The following is an 18,298-nucleotide window of genomic DNA, read 5'->3' on the forward strand; positions in this document are numbered from 1 at the left end:
TTACTGCGCCCCTTGGGTTGTTGCCCCCTCCCATCTTTTCACGTTTCTTAAAAAGGCATTTGGTTTTTTTAAATCTGTACAGCAAGAGCAACTTTTTCTGTGAAATAAAAATGAGAAATGCAGGAACCAAGTCTGGCCTGTTTGACTAAGTGGACACATGCCTTCATCCCTGGTCTTGCCCTGGGGAGAGTGGGCATTTCCGGGAGCTATCAGGAACATGGGGCCCCCTCCCCGGCCAACTCGTCTACTTTCAGGTTCAGCAGCTTGCCAGCCGTCAAGCTGAAGGGAGGGTAGGCAGGACTGGAAGGAGAAAGGCAGAAACAGGTAGATACCCAAATCTCTTTTATTGGGGGGCAGTACACCTCTGGGTGACAGGCCCAGACCCTCACTGCACTACTTGTTCGTTGGCGCTGCTGCCCGAGTCTTGCGGCTTCATGACATCTGGCAGTTCCGGGGGGCTGGAGAAGGGCTCGATCCGCAGAGCTTCAAACGCGTCATCTGGATCAGGAGAGACAGGCAGTTGGCGGGTGCTGCAGACCTTTACTGCAGGCAGTTCCAGCCTAGCCACCACTTGGGGTCCTGCCACTCCGGTGCCATCCACCGCACCAGCCTGGCCCCTTCCGTGAGCATCCCTTGGCCAGCAGGACTGAACCCTCTGGCCTAGGCGCTTGTCGCCAGCACAAAGCTAACCCGGCCTCGCATCGGTGCTTCCCTGTGTGATCCTCTGGGCTCGAGGTTTGTAACTGATGAACCCCACACCCAATGCCCTTGGCAAAGCAGCCTGTCTGGGGGAGGCACTGGTTGTCCCGTAACTGGAGAGGCATGGCAGGACGGCCCCGGCCCGAAGGCCAGCGCTCATCAGGTGAACAGTAAGAAGCTGTCCTGGCCCGCCCTTCCAGGGACGTCCACCTGCGCTGCTTCTAGCATCAGTGAACAACATCACGATCCCAGAGGCCTCTGTCCTGCGGTGCTGCAGGGACTCTAAGAACCAGAGCTGTCTGACCTAGTCCGGGGCGAGCCAGGAGCAGCCACCCCACGGCCCACAGCCTCCACTCGACGCCCTGCGAGTCCAGTCCTTCAACCCTGATGGTTCTCCGGGACGTGTATGGCACGGCCTGCCATCTTCCTGCGGGTAGCCATGCTCAGCTTCCAGAAGGGATGCTGCTCCGTAGGGCCGGAAGCCCAGCGAGGACAGGACGCTGCCTCGGTCCGGGCTTTCATGCCGTAGTACCGCAAAACAATCCCCTGTAACGCCACATACTCCCTCACCTACACTGCCCCTGCATGCTCAACTGGCAACTTGTCTTACCGTCTCCGATGAAAAAACAGCTTCGAATTTCCCCTGCCTTTTTCGGGGGCGGCCCTCCCCGTTGGGCTGGGCCACAGTGGGGTGTGGCTGCTGACAGGCCAGCCTCGGGCACAGCTGCCCAGCCTCGAAGGGGGCCGGGGGCATGCTGCACGCAGGGCATGTGGAGACCCCAAGCCCTCTCACCTGCCCGGAAGGCCAGTCCCACCGTGGCGGGGGCCTGCGGTCTTGCCGTCTGGCTGGTAAAGCCGCACTCGCCCAGCGTCTTGCCGTCATCCAGAAGCTGGTCATCCTGCGGAGAGAAGGCCCGGCTGAACCCTCGGCTCTGCAGACGCGCCCACGTGCGTCCGGACAGGCGACCACGTCCTCAGCAGAGCCGGGGATGGATGCCCGCAGCTCCCCAAGAGGGCAGCGCCTGGGGCCGCCGGTGCCCGCCAGCCGCGGGGCGGACGCCGCTCGGGCAGCAGACCCCAGCCCGACCCTCCGCACGGCCCGGGCAGCGCCCTCCTCGGCGGCCGCCAGCGTCCACGGGCCGCTCGAGGCCGGACAACGGCCGCCCGCGCGCACCTTGTACAGCCGCTGCTCGTCGGGCGGCCGCTTGAGGATGCCCTCGACGATGCGCTTGAGCTCGAAGACCGTGCTCGACTCCTTGGCGTCCGTGAAGATGGTGGTTTTGTGACGCCGGATCATGAGGAACACGTCCTGGGGGCGGCGGGCCGGCGTGAGCGCAGGGCCCGGCCCCCCGTGCGACCCCGGCCCCCGTGCGACCCCCGGCCCGCCGCCCCGCCGCCCCCGGCCCGGGCCCGCTCACCATCGCGGCGACTGCTGCTTCCCCTCGACGCGCCGGCGCGGCCGCGCTCCGCCCCGTTCCCGACTGCGCGTGCGCGGCCGGCAGGCCCCGCGCGAGCCCCGCCCCGCCCGCCGCCATTTTGAGCGAGCCGGAAGCGGGTAGGTGCTGGTGGCGCGCGGCCGCCATCTCGGTGCGGCGGACCGGACGCGGGCGGGGCGGGGTGGCGCCGGCGCCGCCATCTTGGTGGAGTCGGGCCCAGAGCTCTGCTCTCGCGGGGCGTGTGGCGTGGGCCTCGGCTCTCGGCGGGGAAGGGGCGGTGGGGCCTCGGAGAGGCCTGTGGGCCTGTTCCCGGCACCGGGCACCGCTTCCGCCAGCACGCCGGCCCGTTGCGCTTAGGCCTCGGGCGGGGCGACGGACAGCGCCCATGGCGCCCGGGGCGCGGGCAGGGCCCGAGGCCGCCCCCGGGGAGCGCGGGGGAGCGAGCTGCCTGGCTCTTCCTCCGGGCTCGGGGTGGCGCGCAGGCCCCGCGGCTCCCGTGCCCAAGCTCCTGGCTCTCCGGGCTGGCTAGGCAGATGGTGGCAGCGGGAGGGCCTCCGAGGAAGCCCCTGAGGTTGGATGAGGCGGACCGGTGGCGCACCCCGGCCTTTCCATAAAAGGACCCGGCGCGTGGGTCCCAGTAAGACCCTCTCCCACACACCCAGGGGTTCAGCAAGTTCCGCCTTGGTAAAGCCTTCTGCCCAGAGACGTCCCAGAGTAAGGAGAGAAGTAGCCGATTACGATCCGAATGTTCAGTGTTTGTTTTAATAATTCGTTTTGTATCCCCACGTGGGCCACCAACTGGGGCGGGAAGGACCGAGGGATGGGGGAATGGATGAGACAGCCGCCTCCCCGTTCCTTGTTTCTTCCTGTATCTGCTAGAAAACAAACAAAAATTTCCCTCCACTTCTGCTGTATCCCACACATTTTGAGATTGTTTTGTTTCCAGGATTTCCTGATTTCCCTGTTGACCCACCATCCATTCAGAAGTGAGCGGCCTAGGTGTCTCCCTGGCTGTCACCAGCAGGGGTTCCCGCCTGCGTGGGCTGGCAGCCTGTCCGCTAGCTGATCAGGCCCAGGTGAGCGGGTAGCGGCTGTAGCAAAGCCAGTGGGCGGATTACCCCTCCACCCCCGACGCAGGGCTTGACAAGGAGTGTTCCTTGCCTGCTTCCACGGAGCTCTCCTCAGCTGCCTGCTGAGGCCCCGCTCATCCACAAGTCCCTGTGCCTGATGCGCTGGTTCCTGCTGGAACTGATGTGTGGCTGGCGTCCGCCTGCAGAGGCCCCCAGGACCTACCCAAGCCCTGCCCCTGGATTCCTTCCTGGTCCCTGACAGCTGTCCAACAGTCAGCCAGACTGCACAACATGGACTGAATTTGGATCGGAAAGGCGGGAGCTAGTCCCTTCACGGCCTGCCCCTGGCCCTCTGACCCAGTCTTCCTCCCTGGTCCCGCCATGGCCTCCACGGCCTACCCTTGGCCATCTGAATGTCTTCTTCCCTGGCTCTCTGCTGCTTCGCTCCCCAGATGACCACAATGCCCAGGGCTGGACCGGGCTGAAACCAAGAGCTTCATCGGGGTCTCCCATATGGGTCTAAGTCTGGATTGAAACTAGAGAGACTGAGATTTGAACCAGCACCCATAGGGGATGAGCTGGCAGCAGCCCAACCCGTGACATCATGATGCCAGGCCCCTATGTTTATTTTTGTGTCAGTTAAGAAATGGCTGGGGCCCAGCTCAATGGCTTGATGGCTGAATCCTCGCAAGTGCCGGGATCCCATATGGGCGCCAGTTCGCATCCTGGCTGCTCCACTTCCCATCCAGCTCTCTACTTGTGGCCTGGGAAAGCAGCACAGGGTGCCCAAGTGCTTGGGCCTCTGCACCTGCATGGGAGAGCCAGAAGAAGCTGTTGTCTCTTGTCTGCTACAGCCATTTGGGGAGTAAACCAGTGGATGGAAGATCTCTCTCTGTCTCTCCCTCTGTAATTCAGCCTTTCAAATAGATAAGCCTTCAGATGCAGAAAACAGAAACTGCCACGGGGAACTTAGCACAGGTTTATTAATCCCCAGCCTGGAGGGCCCAAAGGCCAGGCAGTGCTTCAGGCTCAGCTGCCACTCCACCAGGCTGAGGTCCAGGCGTTGGCCAGGCTGGGCTCCTACCTGAAGATCAGGGAAGAAGAACATGCCCCCAGCACCACTCAGGATGTTGGCAGAATCCAGCTGCTGCCAGTCCCTGGTCTGAGGTTCTTGTGCCTGCTGGCTGCTGCAGGGGCAGCTCCCAGCCCCACCAGAGCCAGCAGAGGAAAGGCTGGGGCTTCCCACTGGCCTGCCCACCTCCAGCAAAACTTGAGTGGGGTGAGTGCATCCTGGCCCTTCCCTTGTGTCCTCCCAAGCCAGGAGGCCCAGGAGGCATGAGGGCTAGCAGGGTCTGTTAGCCCAGAGGAGCAAGTAGGTGGCAGAACTGAAAGGGCTGTGGGCAGGTCCCCCTTTGGGCCAGCAGGCTAAAGGAGCCCGGTGTTGCTCCAGGTCAGTGTCACCCACCGGCATCAGAGACTGATGTGAGCCAGGATCCAGGGGCTGTAGGCAGCCACATTGGTGTAGACACCGGGACGGTTGGGCAGGGCACAGCCCTTTCCCCAGCTCACCACGCCGGCCAGCACCCAACGCCCCGACTGCAGGCAGGTCAGGGGCCCTCCGGAGTCCCCCTGCAGGAGGAAGGGCCACTTAGCCCCAGCCTGCCCAAGAGTTGGGCGCAGCTCTCTTAGCTCCAGGCCTGGCAGGTAGCACCAAGTGGGTGCTGAGACACTGGGAAACTGGGGATATCTTCTGGGACCTGCGAAGTGGGGTGCTGAGCACAAGGGTGGCCGTGGGCTCAAGGAGTAGAGGTGTGTGCGTACCTGGCAGGCATCCTTGTGGCCCTCCAGGTAGCCGGCGCACAGGTTCCCAGGCAGCACAATGCGCTCGGCCTGGGGCACGCTGGCCCCCAGGTGGTAGAGGCGGTCACAGGCTCTCGAGTCCAGCAGCGGCACCCTCACTCCCTGCAGGGGACGCCACTCCGGGAGCGGAACTAGAGGCAGAGCAGAGATTTGAGACCCCGAGGCCAGGGCAGGAGGTTGGGGTTCCAGGGAGAAGCCGAACCTGTGAGGCATCGCAATCAGGCTGGAATATCTGAGTTCCTAAAAGCTGCGTTAGGTCCTGGATTGGGACTGGGGTTTCCAGTCTGATGAAGGAGGGGAGTCTCTCCTATACCCCAGTGCCTTACCTCCCGGGCGGAGGCTGCCCCAGCCGGTGACCCAACACAGGGAGCCTGTAGGCGGGCGGGCGCCAGGCTCGGGCAGGCAGACGGGCTGCACGCGGGCGCTCAGAGGTATGGTGTGCCGCAGCTGCAGCAGCGCAAGATCGCCGCGGGCCGCGTCCTCGGAGTAGTCTGGAGACAGCAACACCCGCCGCAGCGGCGCGGAGAGCGCGGGAGGCAAGGCTGGGTGCAGGCGCAGCGCCCCCAGGCGCACGCGGTATTCGGACAGCAAGGCCCGCCTGCGGGACAGGAGCAGCAGGAGTCCCGCCGCCCGCCCACCCACCTGCTGGGGTCCGCCCGCGGGGGAGCCTGGGGAGGACACGGACCTGGGGAAGCAGTGCGCCGCCGTCAGCACCCACTGGGGGTCGATGAGCGACCCGCCGCACACGTGCGCCCCAGCGCGCTGGATGCTGGCCTGCCATGGCCACTCTCCCTCCCGGGCGTCACGGCCCCCTACGATCCGACTGGATACATGGGGGTGCCCGCAGGCTGCGAGGGGACAAGGGGCCGTGAGGCCGGCGGAGGACTGGGCACTGCACCCAAGGCCCTCGGAAGCCACCTTACCTGCCCGCGCTGGGGACGCCAGGGACGCAGCAGCTCCTGGGTGGAGAAGCAGGGAAGGGGGCGGATTATGGATTTGGTGTGGGATAATGGTCTTGGAGGAGGGGAGAGATTACCGGGGAGGAGCTGCGTGGAAGCCACTAGTCGCACTGATCCCTTGCTAGGCTTTTGTGCAATCGGTTGTCCGAGAGCACTGTGGGGGTGAGGGGCCTATTACACACTCGTGGGAGATGGTAGGGCCCAGGTCTGTAGGAATGTCCAAGGGTGCTCTCACGGAAGGACCCAGAAAAGATGAGCTGGAGCCAGGGTGCCTGTGGCCAGCGTGGGGAGAGGCCCCTCCTCCCCTCCCACGCCCCACCTGCTCACCTAGCACCAGCAGCAGCAGCAGCAGGACCCCAGAACAGAAAGCCCCCTCCATTCTGCCTACAGACCTGGGTAAGGTAGCAGTGCCTGCAGCTCAGGACTCCTGGTCCAGAGCCACTGGGAAAAGAGAGGAGTCCCTTTGCTGTGGGTACAAGCCCGCCACCCCCCACCCGACCCTCTCCCCCACCCCAGCTGGTCCTGGACAATGCCCAGGACCCAGCTTCAGACCCCTTCCTCTGCCACCAGACCCTCCAGCTGTGCAGGTTGCCCACCCCCAGCTCCATAGGAGGCTCTGCAGAAGCCGGCAGCCTCCTTCACCTGCTCCTGTCTACTTCCTCCACCGCTGCTTGCCCTCACCCTCACAGCCTGGTGCCCTCACCCTCACAGCCTGGTGCCCTCACTGTTGGCTGGGGGAGGCTTGGGGGCTTAAAGGGCAGGAGGGTGGAGGGCCAGCCAGGGGGTCATTACCAGGTGGGGCGGGGCTGCGGCTCCACCTGACTGACCTCAGACAAAGAGGCTTTGAGCAGTGCTCTGTGGGGCAGTGAAGGATACCTGGGCTGTCCCACAGGGAAGCCTCAGGGGCTGGGGCGGGGGTGGGGCGGGCCTGCGGGCTTGCTGGGCCTCTGTGGGATCCTTGCCCATCCCACCAAAGCTGAGTGTGGGGCTCAGCCCAGTCAGCCAGTCCCACACAGCGCCCCAGGCTGCCCAGTCCCCTCCCAGAGACGAGGGCAGGGCGGGCTCAGGCTGGCTCACAGCAGGACTTAACCACAGCAGACCTGTCCAGGAGAAAGTCTACCTGCTGGCTGGTTGAGGGTGGCCAGGACAGAGTGGCTGACCGACAGGGCCACGAGGGCTCAGTGCTCTCCTCTCCTCTTTCCTTCCTGCCTTTCTTTCTATTGGGCAGATTTACAGAAAGGAGAGACAAAAAGATTTCCCTTTACTGGTTCACTCCCCAAGTGACCGCAACAGCCAGAGCTGAGCTGATCCAAAGCCAGGAGCCAAGAGCCTCTTCTGGGTCTCCCACACAGTTATAGGGTCCCAAGGCTTTGGACCGTCCTCGACTGCTTTCCCAGGCCATGGGCAGGGAGCTGGATGGGAAGTGGAGCTGCCGGGATTAGAACCAGCACCCGTATGGGATCCCGGGGCGTTCAAGGCAAGACTTTAGCTGCTAGGCCATGGCACCGGACCCTCCCTGATTTTTAGGAAGAGTGTGAAGTGACTTGGTGTCAGGTGTGTGGAGGAAGTGGGAGTAGAAGCCACGGTAAGCCATGGGTAAGCCCAGGCCACGGTGGGTGTGCAGACAGCAGCCATGGCACATATTGGCAGCCGCTGTCAGTATGGCAGCCTGTACAGCTACAGAAGGAATTTCAGAAGCAGCCCAGGAAGGGGGTGACTGCGTGATTCCCCCGGGTCATTTTTTGACTCCCGTTTGCATGCCTGTATCAGATATGGAGGCAGCAAGTTCCAGAACAAGGACCAACAAAGTCCACCTCATTCCTAGTATTTTGCTGTGCGGATACAGGACCTCTAAGTGTGAGAGGAGTGGCGGTGAGCTGTGCTGTCAGTGCAGGGGGCCGTGAGCTGTGCTGTCAGTGCAGGGGGGCGGTGAGCTGTGCTGTCAGTGCAGCGGGCCGGGGGCGGCGAGCTGTGCTGTCAGTGCGGGGGGCGGTGAGCTGTGCTGTCAGTGCGGGGGGCCGTGAGCTGTGCTGTCAGTGCAGGGGGGCGGTGAGCTGTGCTGTCAGTGCAGGGGGGCGGTGAGCTGTGCTGTCAGTGCAGGGGGGCGGTGAGCTGTGCTGTCAGTGCAGCGGTTGGGGTGGGGCAAGCTGTGCTCTAAAACATTCACATTTTCTCTCTCAGAAATGAAGAGTTTAGTGGAGGACACAAACCAGCAAAAAGCGGCACTTTGGAGCGTTTGCAGGCATAAATTTGGCCACACTGCTGAGAACTGTTCCCAGATAAGGAGCCTCCGGTGGGGGCTCCCTGGGGGTGCTGGGTCCTGGGGAAGCCAGGAGCCCACTCTGCCCTGCTGCCTGCGTCCCCCTCGCCCGAGGCCAGAGCCTGCCTCGGGCGCCCCGTGGTGGGGCATCGGGGAAGGACTCCAGGAGCACCCCAGTGTGGTTCACCATCATCCTCTAACCATCATCCTCTGGCCACTTGGAGCACTGCATGGCAAACACACAGTCCCGTGAGGGGAGCTGCAGGGGGATAGAGGGAGCCTGGGCCTGGGGTCTGATCCTTACTACACCCAGACACCCTGGCTTCCTGTGGCTGAGAAGGGAGCACAGCCTGGGCGGGTGTGTGCAGGAAGTCCCTGGAGGCTCAGAGCTTGGAAGAAGCATCAAGGGCTGGCTGGCACAGAAGCCCAGGTCGAGCCGGCAAGGAAAGTGTGGGAGAGTTGGGCTGTCCTCGCCAGTCAGCACACTTGCCTTTGGGGTGCTGGACCGACCTGGGAGGAGGAAGAGGGGGCAGGAGCTGTGAGGGAGGGGACGTGCCCCACTGGGGGCTGCAGCTCTGACTGAGCCAGGTTCCCTTCCTGACCTCTGCCTGTGGACTGACAGATGCTTTGGGGGAGGGAAGAAAAGTGGCCAGACCTCTGGATTGAAGAGCTTCAGTATCAAAATCCCAACGTTTGTTCCTGGCTCATTGCTACTAAGAAACTGTGTGGGCTTGCAGGCTAAAAGGCCTGTGTGACCTTAGCACTGATGCGCCCCAATGCTTATGAATCAAGGCCCACCTAAGTCTGGTTATCTCACAGGTGGGTGCTTATCTTAGTGGCTGGAGGCCTGGGCTGTCAGGGAATGTGTGCCATTCCCCCTCACCTTGCAGGCTATTGTGAATTGCCCCATAAAAACCCTATGGATGGGCCGTTCCGGGCCGCACTCCTGGTAAAGGGTGTTGGTCCCGGCCAGCTGGCTGCTCTCAACCAAGAACCCAGGCTTGGATGTGCTGAGCTTCAATAAACCACCCTTGTGCACTTGGATTAACTTCAGACTCCTGGTGATTTCAAAATCTGGCCAAAACACAGCCACACTATGCAAATGGAGACTCAAAATACCCTCTGGTTGGCTGTTTCTGTATAAAAACCCTGAAATTTGGAGGCTTAGGGTCTTCATCTTCTCTGGAGACATGGGCATGCTCGAATAAACGTTCCTCCAACTTCTGACTCCTGGTGATTCATTTGAGTAAACCCAGAAGAGCAGTAGTGGCTGCTGCTGCTGGCTGTGGGGCTGTGCTGGCCCCCGGCTGCAGCACTGACCCTGTGACCACAGGACACTTGCAGAGCTGTGACGCTTACTGGCCCGGTGACTTGCAGGTACCCTCTGAGCTTTAACACTGACCACGTGCCGCGACCAGCCGCAACCTGCTGAGCTGAACCTCGGACCCCGCCTGCGTGCTGCCCGTCTGCAGTGGAACAACCACTGGTTAGCTGTACTACAGTTGGGGGGGGCGAGAACTGAGCCGCTGCCTTAGTGCCCGTTCTGGTTCAACAGAACACACCAGGGCTCGGCACACTGGCAGCTCCTGGGATGTGATGTGCAACTGCACCGTTGGGATCCTCTTCAGCCCTTCCCTGCAACCAGGTGGGTTCCCCGAGGTGGCCTTTCCTGCTGCTAGGGAGTGCAGACTGTCCCTGCAGTGGGCAGTGGGTGACCATGGGCCCCAGCAGCCTCACCCCTTTGTGGCATAAGTGTGTGTGTGGTGCGACTTCAAGCCCCTGCTGGGGATGCCCACACCCCTCCTCACAGCACGGGTGCCATCCCAGTCGGCTCTACCATGTGAATGGGGGACCAGGACAGAGCCCTGCAAGCAGGGAACCACGGGACAATCAGGGGACACCCCTGGCTTCCACAGGAACAAATAAACCTGTAATTAAAGAGCCACTGTAGCTCTCCCTGGAGGTGGCTCAACCCTCTGAGATGAGGAGTCCCAGGACTTGGGGCAGCATGCCTGAGGCCTGGCGTGTGAGCTGTGGCCCCTGCCCCTGGGCACAGGCCAGTTACACTGCCCTCTCCCGAGAAGCCCCAGGGTTGAGGGCTCCCCGGTTCCCGGAGTGGGGTCCCAGGGACCTCAGCCCCTCTGCGTGTTGTCCCTTGCCAGAGGTGATTGAAGAGAGGTGGGGTGGGGGAAGTGCGCCAAGTGGCAGCCCCCAACCCCGCACTCCGCCATGCATTTGATGACAATAAATTTCGCAGGAAGAGAGCCGGCTGAGGCAGAGGCCACGGTTCACATGCCCCTCAGCGGGAGGGAGCCTCCTGGCTCCGGCTTGGACCTGCGCCCAACCCGGTCATCACGGCCACGTGGGGGATTTCAGCCCGGCTGGTGCTCGGTCCCCGGCGGGGGGTGTGCAGGAACAGCTTCCAGAATGTTCGCCTTCCATGTTAAGAAACCCTAGACGCCGAGGCCCCTCGCTGCAGGACGCTGGAGGAGACCCTGAGAGCCGATTCCCAGGAGCGCGGACCTGGCGGCCGTGGGTCGCTCCCCGAGCCGGACGTCCGGCCCCGGCAGGCTCCGCCCCCGCCCGAGGCTCCGCCCCACCACGAGGCTCCGGCCCCGGCAGGCCCCGCCCCCGCCCGAGGCTCCGCCCCACCGCGAGGCGTGGCCACAACTCTGAGCGCCGATTGGCTGGGCGCGTAGTTCGACGCGGCTCGGGGAAACCCGGAGCGGCGGGCCCCTTGGGCTCTGCTGCGCATGCTCGCTCCGTGACCCCGGTCTGAGGTGACGGTCCGGCCCCAGGCGGGCGTCCCTCGTCCAGCGCTGAGGCCGAGGGACCGGCCACGGCTCCGGCGCCGCACGGGTGAGGACGGGCCCCTGCGGCGTGAGGGGAGGGTCGGCGTCGCAGGGAGTGGACACACCCCCGGCCGGGTGCCCAGGGGCTGCGGGGAGGGGGATCCGCGGCTCCGTGGTCACCTGTCGGTGCCTGCGCCCTCCTCGCTGCTTCCTCGACCCTTGGGTCTTTAGCCCTGGCGTCCCTGCTCCCAGGTGGCGCGCCTTGTCCTGGCCGTGGTGGCCGTCTGGGCGCTGTCCCGCTCCTGCTGCCCTCGGAGCGGTGCCTGCAGGCAGGCCGGGGCCTCGGGCTGGAGAGCCTTGCGCAGCAGGTGGCAGCGGTGACTGGGCAGGGCGCGGGCTCTGGGTCACTCGCTCTCTGAGTAGTTGGGTGGGCAAAGCGAGCAGCGAGAGGAAGGAGGCGCAGCTGCTGCCATGGCCACGGCGCCGGGTCCAGCGGGCCGGAGGGTCCCATCCGTCAGTCAGGTGAAGGCCAGCGGTGGGCGGAGGACAGGCGGCGTCTCTGCCCAGCAGGTGCAGGAGGGTGCTTCTGTGCTGCCAATAGGCAGCGCTGCTCCTCCCTGGGCCTCCTACAGAAGGGGCGCATCCTGAGCTAGGTGTGACGGGGCCTCTGGGGCACCTGGGGGCGTGGGGACACAGCCTGCAGGACCCAGCTGCTGGACCCTGCCCCGTCGTTGCTTCTCTGTACTCTCCTGCTGCTTTTAAGGACCCCCATGCGGCGGGGGAACTCCTGGCAGAGCCACAGGCTCCGGGGTTTGGCGGGGTGTCTGACTTATAATAAAAATTGATAAATATTTAAAAAAAGAAGAAACAAAATTTGTCTGGTTGGGCCAGCACTGTGGCTCAATAGGCTAATCCTCTCCTGGCAAATGCCGGTTCTAATCCCGGCAGCTCCACTTCCCATCCTGCTCCCTGCTTGTGGCCTGGGAAAGCAGTCGAGGACGGCCCAAAGCCTTGGGACCCTGCACCCATGTGGGAGACCTGGAGGAAGCTCCTGGCTCCTGCCTTCAGAGCGGCGCAGCACCAGCCGTTGTGGTCACTTGGGGAGTGAATCATCAGACGAAAGATCTCCCTCTCTGTCTCTCTGTATATCTGCCTTTCCAATAAAAATAAATAAATCTTTTGAAAACAAATGTGTTAAAAGCAGGAGAAGCCTTTGAAAGTGGAGCAGTTCGGCCCAGCGCAATAGGATAGTGGTTAAAGTCCTCGCCTTGAATGCGCCCGGGATCCCGTATGGGCTGAGCCTTGGTCCTGGCACTGGTGGCCTGCGCGACCGTGTTCCACCTGCTGCTGGCCAAGGCCCTGGCTGTGCTGGAGGGACTTTGCTTGGTGTTTCCTCCGCAGGCTCCCCAGGCAGGGGCTGGCTGTGGGGTCCCACGGAGGGAAGGGCACCCTGCTCTGATGTACCTCTTCATGGATGACCTGGCCTTGGTGGCGTCTGCCTGCTGTGTGCACTGCCTGGGCCGCTGTGCGTGTTCCCCTCCTGGCTCATTTCCTGGTTGGGTCGTTGCCTGCCCGGGCCCTGGGGGATAGTGTTCCAAGGCAGGGGAGGGTGTGGGAGCCGCCGCCCAGTGTCCCTCGTCACGCTCTGAAGACCCCAGACGGGCATCTCAGGTCGAGAACCCACAGGTGGTTAGGGCAGGGGAGGGTGGGTGTGTTGTCTGCAGCGCATCCCCCTGCAGGTTTGTGGGTCACACTTTCTCGCCAGCTCCTGGGCGTCTTCCTAGTTGCTGGATCAGCCTTTATTTGCTCCTTTGGCACCAAGTAGCACAGGGAGGTAGGGCCTTCTCTCCCGGAGAAATGGATTAATAAAACACTACCTTGTGAATCAGCGTATCAGCTTCATTGTTTAAAAATGTGTTTATTTGGAAGGTAGAGTGACAGGCAAGGAGAGAGTGGGTGGGGAGAAGGACCTTCCATCTGTGGTTTCACTCCCCAAGTGGCTGGGACAGCTGGTGCTGCGCCAGGCTGAAGGCGGCAGGGGGCACTCAGTCCAGGGCAGCCTTGGCCCAACATCTGCTGCCTTGCCGAGCACGTGAGCAGGGACTGATGGGAAGTGGAGCAGCCGAGCCACAAACCAGCGCCTATAGGAGATCTGGGTGCTTGCAATGCGAAGATTTAGCCATTGAGCTATTCTGCTGGACACACTAATGGTTTTTTTTTTTTTTTTGTAAATAAAACATAAACATTTAAAAATGTTTAAAATTTATTTTCTCTCTGAGAAAGGACAGTCAGCCTGAACGGTGGCTGATGGGGCCTACACAATGGCTCAACTGGCTGGCCGTGTGTCCTGTGGCACCAGGATCCCTTAGAGGCACCGGTTCTGATCCCGGCAGCTCCACTTCCCATCCAGCTCCCTGCTTCTGGCCTGGGAAAGCAGCAGAGGACGGCCCAAAGCCTTGGGACCCTGCACCCATATGGAAGACCCAGAAGAGGCTCCAGACTCCCGGCTTCAGATTGGCTCAGCTCTGGCCTTTACGGCTGCTTGGGGAGTAAACCAGTGGATGGAAGATCTTCCTCCTCTCTGTATATCTGATTTCAAAAAAACAAAAAAACACCAAAAAAAACAAAAACAAAAAACCGTTTCTGAGGAATAACACCGCCATCTGGTGGCTTACAGGAGCACTGCAGCGTCACCTGTGAACTGCGGTCTGAGCACCCTGGGCAAGGTGATGCCTCTCGCCGGAATGGGTCCCTGGCCGGTGCTGGCCGCTCCTTGCTGACACCCTGGGAGGGGAAAGACATCGGGAAACGCAGCGATGGAAAAGGCGTGCTCACTGCTTGCTGTGAGGTGCCAGCCTGTGACTCATTCCACCCAGTTCACAACCTCAGTTTACCCCTCGGTGCCCCCTCGCCCCAGCGGGTCCTTGAAGCCAACCACTGTGCAGGACCCAACTTTCCAGGGGTTCCAGGAGGGTGCTTAAGTTTTTGAAGTGTGATTCAGATGATGACCCTGAAGAGGAAGGCCCCACGGGAGGAGCAGAGTGTCTCGGCTGGCGTGGGCACAGGGCCTGCCCTCCTTGGGGCCCTACCCTCCTGTGTGCACGCCGCTTACGCGGGTGGGGCCTTGGTGGCCAAGGAGCTACATCCTCAGTAGAGCCCTTGGCCACTGCTGGGCAGAACTCCTCCCGGGCCTAGTTCCTGGGCGTGACCCATCAGCGCTGGCGGTTTAAGCCATTTCTATGCCATTAAGCACCTGCTGTTAAGTCCCCATTGTTCAGAGCTGCCAATGTTGCAGGCCAGCGCTGACCAGGAGAACTAATTAGGGTCTTCCCGAAGCCCATGGAACAGACATGTTTTTCCTTGAGAGATTTATCCTTTGTTTATTTGACAGGTAAAGTTACAGAGAGATCTTCCATCCATTGGTTCACTCCCCAGATGGCTGGAGCGGTTGGGCCAGGCCAGGCCTGAAGCTGGGAACTCCACCTGGGGGTCCTGAGTAGGTGCAGGGGGAGCACGAGCAGGAGGCTGGGTCCAACTACAAGCAGGATGCCGACCAGGCACTCGGCGGTGGGCCTCCCACCGTCTGCCCCTCCTTTTTTTTTTAAATTTTACTTGAAAAGCAAGGATTCCAAGGGAGAGTAAGAGAGCCAGAACCTTCCACCCACTGGCTCTAGTGCACACTGACACCTGGAATTCGGTCCAGGGCTCCCACGTGGGGCAGGGGCCAGACGCTTGCGTCATCTCCCGGTGCCTGGCTAGGTGCATCAGCAGGGATCTGGATAGCAGGCGGGGCGGCTGGGCCAGGCCCAGCATACCTAGGCATGATGCAGCTTGCAGCCTACTTTCTGTTGCAACCTCCAGTGTCCCGCCAGTTTTTTTTTTTAAAGATTTATTTTTTTGTTGGAGAGTCAGATATACCGAGAGGAGGAGAGACAGAGAGGAAGATCTTCTGTCTGATGATTCACTCCCCAAGTGAGTGCAACGGCTGGAGCTGTGCCTATCCAAAGCCAGGAGCTCTTCCAGGTCTCCCACATCGGTTCAGGGTCCCAAGGCTTTGGGCCGTCCTCAACTGCTTTCCCAGGCCACAAGCAGGGAGCTGGATGGGAAGTGGAGCTGCCGGGATTAGAACTGGCGTTCACATGGGATCCCGGGCATGCAAGGAGAGAACTTTAACCACTACACTATTATGCCGGGCCCATCAGGTTTTTTTCTTGACAGATAACTTTCCAAACATAGGATTCCCTTCTGTGTGTGACATGTCCATGTGTTGAGTGGCCACAGGTGTAGCCTGCAGTCCAGGATGTGGCTGGATCTTTGCACGCCCGGGAAGGGGGCGACGGGCCCTGGCTGTCTGGGATGCCAGCTTCTATGATGTGGCTGAGGTGCATGGGCCACCCCCCTCAGCTGCTCTGTGGCTCTGTCCGTCTCCCTGGCCTCAGCCACAGCCCGGTTCACAACAAGCGCTGGGAGACACCAGCATGGAACGTGCTAGAAACATTTTGTGGGTGCTTGGCATGTCCCAGTGAGATGGGTGAGACTCTCAGCTCCCTGGCTGCCGTGTGTGGGTCACTTCGCAGTGTCCCCAGGAGGGCATGCGCTGAAAGACTTCTGCCTCCCCCTCAGGCTGGCCCCGCGGACTCAGCAGCTTCCTGGCTGGGAGGAGGACGAGGAGGAGCACCCGGCCGCCAGGGGCCTGAGGGACGGGTGCTCGGAGCCAGCATGCCCCTACCCGAGGCCTGCGAGCAGGAGGCTGCGACCGTGACTGCTGCCCGGGAGCTGTCCACAAGGCCAGGCATGGACATGGTTTCTGCTGGCCCTCGGAAGCCCCGGAAGTTCTCCAAACTGGTCTTGCTGACGGCCTCCAAGGACAGTGCCAAAGTGGCAGGTGCCAAGCGCCGAGGCGTGCACTGCATCATGTCGCTGGGGGTGCCGGGCTCAGCCACCCTGGCCAAAGCTCTCCTCAAGACCCACCCCGAGACCCAGCGGGCCCTCGAGGCGCCCCCCGAGGAGCCCGAGCAGAAACGCTGCAAGCCGGCTCTGGGTGAGGCTCCCGCGCGGCCGCCTGTCTGCTGCTCCCGGCCTATCCTCACTCCTCCACTTCCCGTGACCAGCGTGGGAGGCAGGGGGCACAGGGTCCGGGCTGGGCATCCCCCGGAGTGGATGTGACCCTGACCTGCCTGGCTCAGCCCCAGCTGCCTCGCTCCTTGCAGGGACCTTTGGGGGGCTGGAAGAGAGGGCCCAGACCACCCAGACACTGTCTGCTGGGGGCTCTGCTGGGCAAACCTCTGCCCCGCCCCGTCTCTAGGTTTCTTCCCAAGTGTTTTAAGAGGGTATGTGGCCAGAATAGAAAGCCTCCTCTCCCGCTGCTGCCAGTCACAGAGGAGCACTGTGGGGGTCCTGCACTGGGCCTCAGAGAGTTGCAGGACAAGCCCCCAGCATGCTGGCCCCCTCCCCACCGCTGCTGCCCGAGCCTTGGCCTGCTGGTACCCTGCAGCTGTTGGCCGCAGCGGTGGCAGCTGCCCAGGAAGGGCTGGGAGCGGCCAGGCAGGTTCACGGCCCTGCTGCCCTACCCTCACCACAAGCCTTTGCCCCACATCGGGCCACCTTGTCCTTAAGGTCCCTAAACCATCCCTGGCAGACATTGCAGCCAGCTGGGGCGAGCAGGTACTGCCCCTTTTCTGTACCCCACCCAGGCTTGTCCCTGGTTCTTGGGACTCCCAAGGGCAGTGAGACAGGGTCAGTTGGGGGCCAAGGCTGGAAGGAGCTGACTGGCGCCCTCAAGGCTCTGGGGAACAGAGCAGGCTGGGGCAGCCGGGGGCTGTAGGAGGTACTGGCTGAGGCCTAGGTTCTGCGGGTTGGGCAAAGACCATGGCAGTTGCTGTGGCCCCTGGTGTCCAAAGGCTGGGAGGACCCCTAGAATGGTAAATTCCCTGACACCTGCGCCCCCTGGGTCAGGTGTGGCCAGCCCTGGCATGCCTGTCCGGCAGTGGGCTTCTCTCTGTGTGTGCACTCCTGTAGCGTGCATGCCATAGGCTGGGGGGGTCCTGAGGTGACCCCAGGCCCCACAAGGCTTGGCACAGGTGTTGGCACCTGGGTGTATCCTTCAGGTAGGAAGTTCTAGGGGGGCTGGATGGCTAGAGAGGTCCAGTGGGAGAACAGGGATGATGGTGCTTGCCCCACAGTGTCCTGAGCTTGTGGGGCCAGGAAGAGCTGTGGGTTTAGTCCCTGTCACTGTTGGGGTCCCAAGATGAGGCAGGGCCCATGGGTTCCCTTCAGGCAGTTGGACAGGCAGGTCTCCCCACAGAGGTGGGGGCTTGGGGGTAAGTGGTCTGAGGCGAGAGGCCATGGTAGCCCCGAGACTGTCCCTGGGACCCCCAGCCAAGGATGCCTCAGGATATCGAGATGGGGGAGGCCCCAGCCTGGAAAGGAAGTGCCAGGGATGTCAGTGGGGAGCCCCACCCCCCAACTGTTGCTGTTTCAAGTGCCCACCTGGCTCCCGTGCGTGGGATCTCAGGGAAGCAGAGCCGGGCGCAGCCTGTCCCCACCCCAAGGCCACCAGTGGTCCTGTAGTGAGGAGGGTCAGGCTCCTCTCGGGACCCTCTGCTTCCAGCGTGGACACCTCAGGGAGGCGGGGCAAAACCCCTGGCTCCGGGATGAAGCACAGTGCAGGGCTCTGGCCAGCCAGTCAGCTGCCAGACTGGGGGTTCCTGGAAACGACGCGCCTAGGGGCCCCCCACATCTCCCGTGACTCCAGCCTGACTCAGCCCCTTCTCTTCCAGACGCAGACGCCAAGGAAGCTGTCCAACTCTCTCTGGACCCTCCTGTGGGGGATGGGGAGGGGGCCGCACCACACCCCCCTGCGCCTGCCCGCGACCTTGACCCAGCGCCTGAGCAGGCAGGTGGCCGCGCGCTGCTGAGCGCCTGAGCGGGCTGGGGACTCATGCACAGCACGGGCTTTGCTTGCAGTGTTCTGTCATTTTCTTTGTTTAGATGAAGCCCATTACTTTTGTAAGCAGAAAGTCTCAGAAAGAGAATAAAAGGAAGTGTGCATCCTGGTTTTAAACATTCAGGACCTGCATTCGCCTGAGCCCTCACCCAGCCTCCATCCAGCCCGGCCCCGCTGGCCGGGCGGGCTCCCCTGTAGGGGCCTCATCCCACGGTGCCGCACACCCAAGATTGTGCTGGCCAAGATGAGGGCCTGTGGGTGGGTGGGCTGCAGAGG

At 62.2% G+C, this 18,298-nt stretch overlaps 3 protein-coding genes across 3 annotated transcripts; 1 reads left to right on the forward strand and 2 right to left on the reverse strand.

Moving 5' to 3' along the window:
* Positions 1-330: 330 nt before the first annotated feature.
* Positions 331-2,297, reverse strand: ELOB (elongin B). Its single transcript, XM_058680963.1, has 4 exons — positions 2,118-2,297; positions 1,874-2,008; positions 1,493-1,598; positions 331-498 (listed from the first exon to the last, which is right to left on the reverse strand). Exons 1-4 carry the CDS (start codon positions 2,280-2,282, stop codon positions 386-388), a joined length of 519 nt encoding a protein of 172 aa, XP_058536946.1. The 5' UTR covers positions 2,283-2,297; the 3' UTR covers positions 331-385.
* Positions 2,298-4,209: 1,912 nt separating this feature from the next.
* Positions 4,210-6,403, reverse strand: PRSS33 (serine protease 33). Its single transcript, XM_058681077.1, has 6 exons — positions 6,352-6,403; positions 5,751-6,024; positions 5,392-5,663; positions 5,027-5,196; positions 4,671-4,834; positions 4,210-4,289 (listed from the first exon to the last, which is right to left on the reverse strand). The coding sequence occupies exons 1-5, from the start codon at positions 6,401-6,403 to the stop codon at positions 4,676-4,678; spliced, it is 927 nt and encodes a 308-aa protein (XP_058537060.1). The 3' UTR covers positions 4,210-4,289; positions 4,671-4,675.
* Positions 6,404-15,759: 9,356 nt separating this feature from the next.
* On the forward strand, positions 15,760-18,001 carry FLYWCH2 (FLYWCH family member 2). The gene is made up of 2 exons (XM_058681079.1): positions 15,760-16,117; positions 17,856-18,001. Exons 1-2 carry the CDS (start codon positions 15,796-15,798, stop codon positions 17,999-18,001), a joined length of 468 nt encoding a protein of 155 aa, XP_058537062.1. The 5' UTR covers positions 15,760-15,795.
* The last annotated feature ends 297 nt before the right edge of the window (positions 18,002-18,298 follow it).

Source organism: Ochotona princeps, chromosome 24 (genome assembly GCF_030435755.1).
Source record: "Ochotona princeps isolate mOchPri1 chromosome 24, mOchPri1.hap1, whole genome shotgun sequence".
NCBI lineage: Eukaryota > Metazoa > Chordata > Mammalia > Lagomorpha > Ochotonidae > Ochotona > Ochotona princeps.